The 14,670-nt window shown below is 40.8% G+C and overlaps 1 protein-coding gene across 2 annotated transcripts in view; it reads right to left on the bottom strand.

The window, feature by feature from the left end:
- Window positions 1-14,670, bottom strand: part of MARCO (macrophage receptor with collagenous structure) — a 202,095-nt gene that overhangs the window by 90,803 nt on the left and 96,622 nt on the right. For both annotated transcript variants that reach the window (XM_069224337.1, XM_069224338.1), the window contains exon 11: window positions 6,458-6,565. In XM_069224337.1, coding sequence (XP_069080438.1) covers window positions 6,458-6,565 — 108 coding nt within the window. The remainder of the gene's footprint in view (window positions 1-6,457; window positions 6,566-14,670) is intronic.

Below are 14,670 nucleotides of genomic sequence, written 5' to 3'. Positions count from 1 at the left end.
CGGATTTAAGGTTCTTTGGTTCCGCTGGCTCACAGGGTCCCTGTAGCTGGCCTGCGCTCCATAGCGGTTGGCCTCTACTTAAACTTTATCCCAGTTCAGAGCAACCAGATATCCACAGTTAATGCTTTTTGCTTCTATGCACTATTTTAAGTTTACTCTTTAAAAAATTATAACTCAAGTTCTACTTATTGAATTATTGCCATTTTGGTCTTGTTTTATTTATTAAATTCAGATCTATTTTTCTACCTAGTGTGGAATCTTTTTTTGAGGTGTTTTCACTGTGTCTTTGTTTAAAGTGTTGCACAAATACTTTGCACATTGACTCTAACTTAAGCCTGACTGCTCTCTGCCAAGCAACCCTGGGTGAGCACAGGTTTATTTAGGGTTTGCCTGACACTTACCCTGAAGTGGGATTGTGGTTATTGCTTGACCAGGGCTCAAAACCCAGTCAACCACCAATCCAATTTCTAACACAGACACACTGAAAGGGGTGCTTATGAACTGAATCCATTCCATATATACACATCTAAAAGAGAAGAATGGAGTATGGGTACTGTGGTGTTCTGAGCAGTAGCCCCGCATGCCAAATAAATGAAGACGCTGACACCAGAGTACATAGCTGGGCCATGTGCACTCGGTCTCTTTTAATGGCAGGGTAATCTGACTGGTGATGCCTATGGTGGATGGGTGTGAGGTGGTTGTACGTACAGCCCTCACGGAGGGGCGTGACCTGTGACATGTTTGTCAGGACATTATATCCCTCTCAAAAACCAAATGAAAGGACAACAGGTTCAAACACTCTGAACAAAACAAAATAAACCAGACAGCACTGCATTTATCTGCCTCTAGAGTCAAGTAGCAGGACAGCAGTGAATGCATGGACTGAAGAAGCTGGCTAGAACAGGACATCTTCGCTCACATTCATAAATTCCGGTGTGAAACAGGACACAAATACTGGTGTAAAAAAGTCCAAGACCTTCTGGCAGTATACTAGCTGAAGTCATGTCCATAATAAGAGTTGGTCCAATCTGCTGATGCCTAGAATGATTTGTGGTTGATCTCAACAGTTCAAAAGAGAGCACAAAACTTGGCTTGATGATGTTGCTTGACTCACTGAAGACAGTCTTGTCAAGACTGGGGAGATCATCCAAGACTTGCTGATGTCTCTATTCCGAGGCGTCTCTACATCCTTGCATCTGATGGTGGAGCAGCAAAAAGTCCATCTCTCACTTGTGGAGTCCCCTTAAATGGATTGCTACGATGCCACAAGTGCTCTGTGCAGGTGCTGCATGTGTGCTGTGTCTGGGCTGCTGCAAGCTGACTGAGGAGCCACTGCTAGTGGAGACCACTAGTGGCGACCCTTGTGCTTGATGCTGTACTTCCCTTGTCATTCTGACTGGAGGTGCCTAGTTTCCGCAGGAGTCAAATGGTCCATTCTCATCCTGGCAGCTGCAGCAGGTTTCAGTTTGGGGATTTCGAGACCACAGGTTGTCCAGCAGTGGTAGCTTTTCTTTCTGGTTGGCGGAGCTTGATGGGCTCCACCTTCTCTCTTCTAAGGTTCCTGTACACAAGTGCAGGGGTGCACTGTCCTCTGTGTGAGAGTTCCAGTACCCCATCTCTCAATGGAATGCCTTGCCAGATATTCCTTCCAAATTCGGGGCCTCGCTGGAGGATGTGTGCCTGGCTTATGCTTTGTTGTGATGGCGTTGCTCTGCTCTCACCACACCGGGACCAATGAAGACAGGCAGAGGAAGCAAAGAGATGCCTCAGCAGGTAACATCACAGCATGCTGTGAGCCTGATGTGCCTGAGATGCACTGACAGCCGGGGTCCAGTCCGCCCACATGCTAAATAAATGACGACTCTAACATCAGATGTAAATGTGCTCAGCCTCTCGACAGAGTGACTTGACTGGCGATGCTTATGGTAGATGGGTGGAACAGAATGGACCCTACAGGCACTGTAGGAATGGGATGGTGGGGGTGTGACATAAGACTTGCTTGTTACTATCAAATTCATTTAGCCAAATCAAATCAGCCCCAATGTAATCAGGAATGGATGGGAGAAGGCCTGGAAAATGACTTGCAGATTTTGGTGAGGATTTTACCAACATCCGCATCTGAAATGCAAAAATTATAGGACCAAAAGTTATCGGATTTTATATGGTGCAATAATTATCAAGTACCCCTTTGGGGCACTTGTAATCATTGCCAAAGTTTTCATACAAGAACAGAAAAAAATTGCAGGTTTCAAATTTTGAAACAATCCAACAGAATTAGGAAAGTTACTGATTGTCAGCTGTTTAGAAAATATTGCAATTGAAAATACCCTGGACATGAGATAAAATTAGTCATCAGTGAAACAGAGATGGCAAGTGTACAGATATCTACCGACTTTGAGCCATAAACTACATGCATGTTTAATTTAATATTCAGCAGCTTGATAATAGATTATATGTGAAAAGTTTTTTTTCTAATCTTTACAAGGAAATACATTAAAAAAGCCAAAAAAGAAATAAGTAATTGAGATACTGCCATCTCCCTTTTCACCTTTGATCTTGTTTTGAAGAAAATGAAAATAAAAATTCAAAATATTTTTTGCACCCTTAATTGTGACCTTTGGGTCTAAAACAGGATTTCTGCATTGAAAACGTAGGACATCAGAGTGGAATTACATCTACTCTTACAGAAAAGTCTGCCTGCCTACACAACATTTTGCTTGCAATTCCTGCAAAGTCTGAACATTGTCAGCATTCAGAAAAATTTTCTCTAAGATTTCTCCCCCTTTAAAAAACGAAAATGTACTCCTACAAGAGGCAAAAGTGTGTTTTCAGGATGGGATAAGCCAAAGAACACTTCCATATTTAAAGATGGAGTATTAGAAATTTCATCCAAATAGGATAAAATGATTTCCCTGTGGAGAAAAAACATGCCTAAGTGTGAACATGCGCAGTAGCCATAAACCTTCACTGACGGAGTCTGCCTAAAGTAGGTTAACTTGCTGCATGGTCTATGTCTAGAAATTAAAAAAAATAATGGGCCCCTTGTGCAGGAGTTGCTCGTGGCACATTTTAGCGGGGTGGTGCTCAGGGATGGGAAGGGGGAGGGACAAGGTGGTATTATTAAAAAAAAACACTTCCTTCTCAGAGGAAACGCTCTGGTACTCAAGGGAAGAAAATAATAAAGTGTTGGTACACAGTACCGGGGAGGACAGGCCCATTTAAAGCACTGAGTATAGTTATAAATTACCTTTGTGATTCGCAAACAATTGTAAACTTATTGTTAGAAATGAGGTCTCTAGTTAACACAGGTATACACCCTTGTTCAAATAGGGACCACGATCCTATTCAGGGTAAGTTACAAAACAATCCAAATTATACTGTGCCCACCCTATGGTAGCTTGGCACTGAGCAGTCAGGTTTAACTTAGAAGGCAATGTGTAAAGTATTTGTGCAGAACTTTATACAACAACACAGTGAAAACACCGCAAAAAGACACCATACAGGTTTAGAATAATAGAGAATATTTAGCTAAATAAAATACTGTTGAAATGATGAAAATTGAATGTACACAAAAGGTAATCCAACTAAAGCGCCTAGAAAACACAATAGCTCCAACTGGACTATCACGGCATGTTGACGGAGTCATTTCCAACAATCCGACAGCACTGGTGCCACACGGGCCCCCCAGGTACAGTACCTTTTTAAAATGAAGAACAAGGATGTCGCACAGAGTTAGAAAGAGGTGTTGATCAGTGCCTTATGGCTTCTGAGGAAAGAGGCGTAGGTTCTGCGCTGCAAAGCAGGTAGAGGTGAGGAGTCGGCTCTGTCCAGATGCAGGGGGAGATGATGCGTCATCATCTGCAATGCATTGATTCCTTGTGACCCAGAGGGGTCGCTGGTTCTGGTCCGTCAGGACGTAATGTGTTGGTTTTGCAGTGTTGTGATGACCCTGAGTGACGTCAGCGCAGTTACTGCAACGTTGGACTTGCGTTGCAGGCCGGGGTTGTTGCATACACCAAGGTCTACGGCACAGGAGCAAGCTGCGGTGGCGCTGGTGTAGCTGTAGTAATAGTTATATTAAATCCAGCCTCAATAATAAGCAGGATTTTCTATTACCATTCTGGCCATACTAAATATGACCTGGTTAACCCTTTCAGATAAGAATCTACCACTCAAGAAGTATCCGAGGGCAGTCCTGAGACATGGTTAAGGGGCTACTTACGTGGGTGGCACAATCAGTGCTGCAGGCCCACTAGTAGCATTTAATTTACATGCCCTGAGCACATGTAGTGCACTTTACTAGGAACTTACAAGTAATTTAAATATGCCAATTGAGAATGAATCAATGTTACCATGTTTAAGGGAGAAAGCATATGCACTTTAGCACTGGAAAGTAGTGGTAAAGTGTGCAGAGTCCTAAAATCAGCAAAACAGTGTAAAAAAAGTGGAGGGCGGCAGGCAAAAAGTTAGGGGATGACCACCCTAAGGCTGTCAGGTCTAACACTTACACACATCTAGGTTTACGAATCAGGCCCATTGCGTTTAAGCTAAAAGTCTTTATATGGCTTCTTCATGCCAGATGATTAACCCTGGTCTTTCATTCATACCTTTAAATGAAACCATTCAATTCAATCAGTTGATTTTATCATTTCAGTTGCAAGATATTCAGTTTCCAAACCCAGTATAATCTTCTTCTTGTGAGACATTCTGCTTAGTCTCTTCCACTGTCATTTCATTAACTGTTTCTAAAAATCTCAGCACAAACTTTATTTTTTGCTTTGGAGAACCTATATCTCCAGCACTTTTTTCCTCTGTGCAATGAGAAACTCGTCCTTACATAGAAACTATTTTAGAACAAAGCAATTGCCATATTACTATTTAATATTTGATTATTCATGCTACTTTTAAATAGCACAAGAAGGTATCTTGATGCTGAAAAGCCAAACAGGATAACAACTACCCTAGACAAAACCCAAAATCGTAGTTTAGAGAGGTAGAAAAAGCCACATCTTCAAGTTCTTCTTGAATTCGACAAAGATTTTTAAGATCTTTAGGACAGCAATACGCTATTCCAGTAATTTGTGCCACTTCTGATAAATCATGGCACTGATGGATGTAAGGCCCATTCAGCCCAAGGTTAATGAAGATCTGTGAAAAATGGGAGACTGCAGCCCCAGACGCCCAATGTTTACCTTTAAAACATGTGAGTTGCACCCAGAGTGCTTTCTTATACTTTGTCAAACAGGAGCAATTTTAAAAGTCTATTTTTACTTTCGGTTAGGTGCAACGTTCTCATCAAATATAATTAAATGATGTACATAAAGGTGAATGACTAATCTAGATTTTTAATTGAATTGTTACAATAGTGACTTTGAGAAATAGTGCTGTACTCTGCCTTTTCAACATTCAGGAGCATCTTTACAAGCCCCATGTGCTGCCAGTGCGTCACTTTTTGTGATGCATTGGTGGCGCATAGTGCAGACCCATAGCTACAAGGCCACGCAAAGCCATTTTGTGGGCCTTTTTCGTGGCCTTGTAGAAATGGTGTAAGGCAACGCAGCGCAAATCGCTGCGTTGCCTTACACTTCGTCAGGGAGTCATACCATGGGTGGTGCTGTGGGTGTTACCATGCAGCACCTTTGGATTTTGACACTTTCCCAGATTTACAAGAATCTGTAAACGTGGGAATACATCAGAACTGCATGCTTCCCCAGGGCATGTGCAGCATGGAGAAATATCTTTATTTCTCCTTGTTGTTTTCTCTTTTTATGTGTGTTGCATTCTGCAGCACACATAGAAAGAGGAAAATGCCTCTCTGGATTGTTTTTGTGCAGGAAGGTGACAATCCTGCCAACAACCAGACACCCTTGCACCATGGTTCAACGTTGCCTGCATTGGCGATAGGCCTCAATTTGTGCGCAAGCACAGGGGAAAAGGACAGAAATGCTCTGTATCTTGTAAGCATGGTTCATTTCTGCCCTTTAAAATTACCATAGGGCTGTGCAGCAGAAAGGCTTGCGGTGCTGCCCTATGCCAATTCCTAGTAAATAGGCCCCTCAGTTTTACTTTCTGACTATCATCGACTCCCTGGCAGGATTTCCACCATGCACAATTATTTTTTTTCCTTCACACTTCCTTTAACCCATGAAATGTGTGAAAAGATGTGAATGGCTCGCATATTTGAGCCACTGCTGGGACAAAAGCCTTCCTGAGCTCAGACCCTCTGCTTTCTAGAAGCTCTTACTTATGAAAGTTGCAGACAAAGAAGTTTAACCTGCCTCAAATTGGTCAATTCAGTTGACTGAAAACATAACTCACCACTTAGTATACATTTTAGATTTAACTCACCATGGGATTTTAAGTGACATCATACGCAACTCAAGCTTCTGTCGTCTAGCCCATGATGTCTTTCATTCAAATACATCTCTGGACACACCGATTTATAATGTTGTCCTACCTGTCGGGTCTGCACGTCCATTAGCTCCGCCAGCTCCAGGTTCACCCTTTAAGCCAGGACTTCCACTGTCTCCTTTGGGTCCCATAGGCCCTACAGGGCCTATTCTACCTAAACAAAGTGCATACAATGTAAGAGAGAGGGCTATTGAATACTTCAAACAATGAAAATCATCTAGTAGCAAGGCAATAATTAAAAATACTATTAGGAGGTAAAAACCACATCACATCAGAACCTCGTCCTCCTCGCTGATGACCTGGCTTTTCAGTTATTTAACCTACTACAGACAGGGCTAGGCACACACACTTGCTCAGGGACAGGATACCCACGCAGGTAATAGTGCGCTTTACAAATACACATAACACAACATAACATGGTGTTGATTTCTAGCTGTGTTTATTGCTTTTGGTCTGTCAGAATCAATAAGGTATGTTCTCATTCAACACAGCATTGCATCACTTTCTTCCAATGAAACTTTCTCCAAGCATTATTATTTCTTTCCATGTTAGCTGTCGTGAAACATTAGGAAAGAACAAGGATGAACCTTCTTAGGATTGTCATGTAGCTTTCTTGAGGGCACAGACGAACTAATATCTATCTGAAAACAATGGTTCTTCTACGTGCGAACCTTAATAATCTATGAGCCACATGCATCTGCTAGCGCAGGTGTTTTAATAACATTTTTTAATGAGAGTTCATGTATTTTGAGTACTGGATTTCTGTAGAACATGTAATACCGTAGAAAAATAACTCACGCATTTGAAAACGTGATAACGATGAGTGGCCACCAATGTTCACAAAGTATACCTATTAATGGTTTATTATTATCAAACGTTGAGTATATGTTAGATTAATGTAGTAATATGTCATATTAAGAGTTATATATCATGTATGAGCTTTATTAATTGCAGACCTTAACTCAGGGGAGTTCTTGGCCTAGTTGCACGGCCTCATGTCAAGCTGTATTTCTTAACGATTAATAAAATGGCTGTCTTAGAGAATTTAACTGTGATTTTCCATGTCTAAATGTGCTTGTAGCTACAAGTCCTTCTCATGAGAACCGATTGCTAGAAGATGCTAAATGTAACAATATGTGTGTAATGTGTGTGAGACTGACTTTCTCAGGAGGAGAACAATTGAGACACTGACTAAGCTGCAACAATATTGTTACCTGATGAGCCGGATGATGAGGACATTACAGGAGAAGCCAAGCAGTGACATGTGAACTGAGTAGTGGTAGACGGCATAGATTTGAAGTTTTAGTTTTATTGGACAAAGTGTGAACATGCGATCCCTTGACCAATAGGGACTTGGGTAGTAGTTTTAGGAAATCTAAATGAGCCGGACTGCACAAAGGGAAGACAGACATTTGCTCAATTTCTTGCTCGTCGAAAGGTCGTACATTCTTGAGCATCTTGACAAGAGACGTGCTTAACTTTATTGCTCAAAGACTTTGCATTTTCTGAACTTTGACGTGGAATTCTGATGCCTTGCTGACCGAACTGACGTCCTGCTAATGAAGACTATATTAGCTTGCTAATCCAATTAATGAGAGGTATTCCTGTACGCATGTGTATGTTATGCCTATTTGCCTTTTTTTCTTTCTAGGTACCAACCGCACTGTTTGATAGAGCCATAGTTAGATGTTTTCCAAATTTATGTTTGCTAAATTGTTTTGCACGAAGCCCAACATGCTGATGCTAATCTGGTGTTAGTTAAAGATTCTCACTAATGAAAGTCTGTGACAGGGACAAACGTTTGATGCTTTCCTTTGCTGAATCTAAATGTATGTGATATAGTTTGCGCAAATATTATTGTTATTAATTTGCACTGTAATCTTAGAATGTGTGATAGTTCAAGCTTTGATTAGATTGCGTTTCTTTCACAGGTTTGGACAGCCATTGTTGTTTTTGTATGTTTATCATTTGATTTTGAGATTAATTTATGTGACATTAGGATTGTTAATATAGGGAAAAACATATTCTAACTTTTACTAAAGGTGTGGTTATCCATGACTGAAAGGTCATGGTGTGTGAAAATTACTGACTCATATTAATCATTAATGCTATTGATTATCATTGACTGTTGATGATATTGATTAATTATTGATCTGCATTTACTGGAGTTATGGTGGGAACATCTTAATTGAGAGTCAAAAGGTTGATCTACCTATTTGCGTCCCCTTGTAAGTTTAATTATTAAGGTAAGGCGCGCTAACACCTTCATGTCTGATTACAAGTTCACCAGATGCAGAATTGCCCCCAGTGCTTCTGTTTTGCATTTCCATGAACAGATTTCTGTTGAGAAAAGAAGGAGGAAACCTTGTGTGTAAGCAGAACTTGAATCAAGCAAAACGTGAGGGGAACGGTTTGGAAATTATAGGACCTACATGTTATTCCCCATTGTGACCCTGGCAGCCAGGGCCATGGTTTCTGGGAGGGCTGTTTGGGGTGTGACAAATCCTAAATAAATGCATTATTGGTTTGGTAGTTGGGTATGGGGGCTCTGATTTGGGTTTGCTATCTCTGTGTCCGATTTTCTGTCTGTGAGCAAAAAATGAAATCCAAAACAGTAACCTTTAATGTAAATGGGTGAAAGAGAGAGGGAGAAAGATGGAGATACCCACCTGGTGGCTGAGTTTCAAAATGTGAAATCAGATAACCTGGAATAAATCCTGGCTTCCCTGCTTGTACAAATTGTATGATCCTAGGCAAATTTTTTATTTCACTGAGTCTCCTTTTATATTATCACATATGAGCACACTTTTAAATACTTGAGTTCAGGATTTTCACTGTGCAAGCACCTCATATAATTGCTTTATTAGACTGTAATGTTGCTCTTGGCTATGCTTAGGGTTTACATGACTGGTGACTTACATTTTAGTTCACTATTGGCATTGTGATTGCAGGCAAGACATAAATGTTTCCAAAAACTATCACTTTTAATAAATGTCCATCTATGTAGTGATATCATCTGGTGTAATAAGGTGAAATGCTTCCACAAGTTAAAGAAATACACATTTTTTAATTTCAAGAGATTGTATCATATTTTTACATTATCTTTATTGCATGCAAAATGTTTTTAACGGCTCAGCTTGTGCATGCAGTCTTAGAGCCAAGCAAGACCCTAGGCTTGTCTCTGGCTTGACTTGGCTTGCCCTATTAATCTGCCAGCATGCCCTCCTCTACTTGCGATTCAAGCTTAGTATATGGGCCGTCAGTCACTTGATAAATTAATTTGCAAAAGGCAAGGGCTAGAAACATGAAACCCTGCCCACATGTAATCATTTGTCATCTCTACCATCGAGGCTTCTTGCAGCAGAGACTACATTTACAGTAAATGATCCCAGGGAAACAACTCCATGCTGTTGTGTTGTACGTGATTGTAGTCATGAGTTGACAGGGGGAACTACCAGGCTGAGGTGGGATGACTAGGGTGATCTTCAGTTGGGATGTTTGGGGTGTGACAACCTTTACATACATTCTTAATTTGGCACTTGGGTCTTGGGTCCCTGAGTTGAGTTTGCTATGGTATTCTCTTATCGCCAAAAGCTTTTAATTTGTTCAGTTCTGCAGCAAACACTTAAATACATACAGTCGCTGATTTACGAAAACAAATTGTAAATTGACACCAACTGAAGTACTTCTTGAATGGGTGTAAATTTACTATTTTTTTGAATTCACAGACATTTGCAGTAATAGGCTTAGAAAGCTGTGGCAGTCTCAAGTTTCCCGGGATACTAGCAGCAATCAAACACTCAAAAGGTGATTGGGTGAATTCTTGCAAATAGTCTAACCAGTGGCAATCGCTCATGGCAGCATTCCAACCTATCGTTTTTCACCCACTGCGGCAGTAGCCAACCTAACACAATACAGTACTGACCCTTTTCCTCATGGAAACAGCAAATCCCAAACCTTGGACTTCTCACCCCTCCATCCTGCAGCCCATTGTTTTTTAGTTTTGAAATGTGAGATTTACACCTCTGAATCTCATTGACTAAGTTTTGACCCTGCTGGCAACTTGTGATTGTATAGAGCATGTTTAGAATCAGCTGCTCAATTGATGATTCCACTCCCAGTAATTTGTGAGTCCTTCGCATGCTACTTGCAATTTGTGCCTTAGGACTTCCCCTAGTAATAATCTGAGAATCCCTGAATAGGCTCATAGATTTTCATAGCCATATAGATATTTTGGAACATAATTTCAGTTTAAATGTACTTTGTAATCTCCAATTACTTTTTATGCTCTACCTTTGCTCTTACAGTATCATTTCATATAGTCCTGACCAAAATGACCTCTCACTGAAATATGACCGCCTTCTCTCCCTGAATTAATACAAATAAGGTATTGAACTACCTATAGGACACCTGAGTTACCAGAAGATAGGAGTCACCTGCAGTATGCCCTAAGTATCCATCCTCTATTCCATCATCTTCAACCAACAATGAAATTACATTTCGTAAATCCTCTTTTCTCTCATAGAACTAGGGATACCAAACAAGTATGTAAAAGTAAATCTGAAGAAAATGTAAGTCCTTCTCATTGCGAGGGGCAACTGAAAAGGCCTCATCCTGCAACTGGCTTTCCGACACGAAGCTAGTAGGATTCACGGCTCAGATCACTAGGTTTGTGGTATTTTTTTATTTTTCCACCCTGTCCCTTGCAAGGAAATTGTCGGGTCCCTTAAAAAATATGCGATTTTGCCACCACTGTATTTTCTGCATGTTTATGGTTTGCCGTATTTGCCACATAAACCATCATCTGCTCCATAATCTGCAGATTGTTATAAAAAAAATTGCTTCGTGTTCAAACAGATCAACTTTTATTAAAAACACAGCGTCACGTATTGCTGCACATTGGAAGGCCCTTCACAAAGTTTGACAGATCATCAATTTTTCAGTTGCTTATTTCTATATGAGGGAGTTAAATTGCTACTAGTGAGGTGAAAATGTTGTCCAGAGAGTATTAACATGTGTAGAAAATGATTAAATAATGAACTAATGCTATTGCAAAATGTGCCGCATCACGCTACATAATTTACCTTTTTTGCCGCAGGATTTAGAACACCCTGCAGCATAATTTGGTCTTTTCCTATTACATAATTGCCGTGGTCCTAGCAATAACATATTAACGGGAATATTCTTGGAAGGGACAGGGTGAAAAAGATGGATAGAAATGAAATGTGAAATAGCATTTTCTGAACTTCCTATATTATCTATAGCTTTTTAGATATTTCTTTAGGTGTGAGAAGTTCACCGTTTTGCTGCCATGTTCTCAAAATGTTCTTGGGGCATGTGATATGTAACACCCCTGGAGAAAGTAATGATTAGTAACACTCCTTAAAAGTACTGAAAGTACTACTTTACAAGTATCCTTTCAGATCCTTTTTTTTTTTGCACATATATGTGAAAAATGTGCTGGAGAGGCCGAGTTTTCTCGAAGTTTGGCAGGTAGAAAACCCCTCACACACCTTTGGAAAGTGAGATGAGCTTGCTTGTTCACTACAAACGAAATAATATGTTACATATTGCCACTTTAACAAATCAACGTCAGCCACTGCTAAGTGCCTTTTTGCCTATTGAGTTCATAGAATTGATGCCTACTGCCGTCTTCTAGTAAAAGGCCTGCCTTGATCCTTCAACCATGTCCTTTGTGGAATCCTGTATGCCAGGTGCATATTTGCTCTCCATGACTATGATCATGAAGCGTGTTTGTAGTGTTCTAGTGCATGAGGAGAGATTTCCAAGATGGAGAATTAAGATGAGGCAATTTGTTTTTTTATTGGTTGAGGGAAGCCTAGGAGCATTTCGTAATCTGGCTTGTGAAGCACGCCCAGCAATTGAACCCTGATGGATGATTCAATTTAAGTTCAAAGACTGCCTTGGCCTCGTCCTGTTTTCCTCTTCCTAACAGTGTCACTACTGACAGATATGTGTAGTAGATAGTGAAATTGTTATCTCCTTCCATTGTGCCTTCACTTTCCAGGCTTGTCTTGAGGGAAGAAGCCAACTCATGGAGCTGGTAGTGTACTTCTGGAGCAGAATGCCACCTCAAAAAGGAGTCCACATCTGAGTAAGTAGGACAAAGAGCTACCTACAACAGTGTGAGGCTGAGTGGGAGGATCAGCTCTGCAAGGATCTGTGTTGAGTTCCCTCCGCCCCAAAATTCTCAGTGTGCATTCCTCCCTGTGTCCTACTGGACCCTGATTTTGCTTGGTCATCTTTCCTGGATTTGGAGTGCTTTATGGGTTTGTCAGTGAGCGTCCACATTTTTAAGTCCCACAAATTACACCCAAAACTGCCCAGATGTTGTGGAGATATTTGAATTTAAAGCACTGCTTTGTGGAAGCCTTTGTTTGCTTGCTTGCAAGCTGGGTATCCGGAATGAAAACCCAACTCTTTACTTGATGCTAAGCCACATAGACCCAGTACTCAAAGCCCATAGGTACTGGGTGATTGATTGTGAAGAACCCTTCCATAAATAGCAGTAGCATACTACTTGTGAAAAACCCTTGTCAAACTATGCTGCAGGGTTTTTTTATGAGAAAATATGTTGTTTAATCATAGAGGGAGGGATATAGAATTGTGAAAAACAGTTGCCAAATCCAACAGGCATAGGCTTAATGATTATAAAAACTCTTTGTCTTTTTTTTTAATCCTTTCAATGAAGCCAATACCCATTACGTTTAATCCAAAAGTGCTAAACTCATACGTGTGAGAATACCTGTAAATAACATAGTTGAGCATACATTTAGTCTCTGATGCATATAATCTGCGGAGGAGCCTGAGGCCAGCCAGCTAGCATAAACCCAGTCTGAAAGTGCCCCCCATATTTTCCTCTCCTTCTCCCTGGCCTTTCTTCCCTTGCATTCATACAATGCAGTTTCCAAGTAAAAGATGGAGAAAACCGCCCTTCCCATTGCTGAAATGAGGGTGGCTGTGGGTTCAGCCAAGTAAAAGCAATACACATGCAACATACTGCAATGGCCATATATATCAAAGAATCCACACATCTATCCACACCTACCTCCCTAATCCCAAGAAGCATAGTTTGTGGGGTCTTAACAACAGTGATATTGAGGATGTCACCCAGAAATTTGGAAACCTCAGATCTGGGTACATCCAGCCGAGGGCATGTACTAAATATGTGAATCAAATCTGCTTTCAAAGCTCGGCACAGTGGACAGTGTATACCCTCTGTACCCCCTCCCCCCAACTTGGCTATCTTTGATGGAGTAAAGTTTAAATCAAAGACTGTTTTGTATTGCTGTGACTGCAGATCCGAAGAGCAGAGTAAAGTGTGGCTTAATTCTAGGTACTCATAAAAACTGAGATCCCTGGAGTACTTTATCTGCTGCCATTTAGTACTATGTTTCTCCAGATCCCCTGGAATATTGGAGCACAAGCTAGCATACAGCTGACTAATCGTACAGTCCTCACTGCCTGATAGCACATCTAACATTGGTGCTCTGGAAAATCCAGCAATGTCCCCAGCTTTCTTGTGCAAAAAGTCACAAACTAGTAGATATTTAAAAAAATATCTAGGACTGATGTCAAATCTGGCCCGGAGCTCCCCAAATGGTGCCAGATGAGATTTTTGGAAAAATGTCCCCAATTTCACAAGCCCCTGTCTTTCCCACCTTAGCAGACAAACATCCTGGTAGATGCCTGGGAGTTGCATACGTCTCTGTATGGGCACGTACCAATTGAACCTACCTAGCGAGGCCTTTTTCCGCCAACCAACCCAGTTCTTAAAGGCTAACATTAACATCTTGAAAAACACTTTAAAAAAATAAAATTACAAGGCTCAACCATTCTTAACAAACACTCCTCGGCATCCACCACAAATAAAAGCTCATAAATAAACGGTACATACTCCTTCCTTATCCCCAACTATTATTTTCTACAGGAGAACGCATGTATTGAAAGACAGCGGCTAATTAATACAATTTGAGATTAGGTAGTACCCACCGGGCCCACCCCTCTCTTCCCCTGGTAGGGACAGATACCTATTCGCCATCCTTATTTTACCATAAGGCCAGATAAATCTGGAGATCATGGCATTCATTCATTTAAACCAGGAGTTTTCAAACTCCAACAGGATTTCACGAAAAAAATACAGGACATTCGGCAAGAATAGCATTTTAACAATATTACCTCAATTCTCAATCAATAGTTGCAAATTTTCCCATCTATAAAAATCCCTTTTGGCCTTCC

This window comes from Pleurodeles waltl, chromosome 3_1 (assembly GCF_031143425.1).
Source record: "Pleurodeles waltl isolate 20211129_DDA chromosome 3_1, aPleWal1.hap1.20221129, whole genome shotgun sequence".
Taxonomy (NCBI): domain Eukaryota; kingdom Metazoa; phylum Chordata; class Amphibia; order Caudata; family Salamandridae; genus Pleurodeles; species Pleurodeles waltl.
The sequence above is the reverse complement of the archived record's forward strand: the minus strand, read 5'-3'. Positions and strand labels throughout refer to the sequence as shown.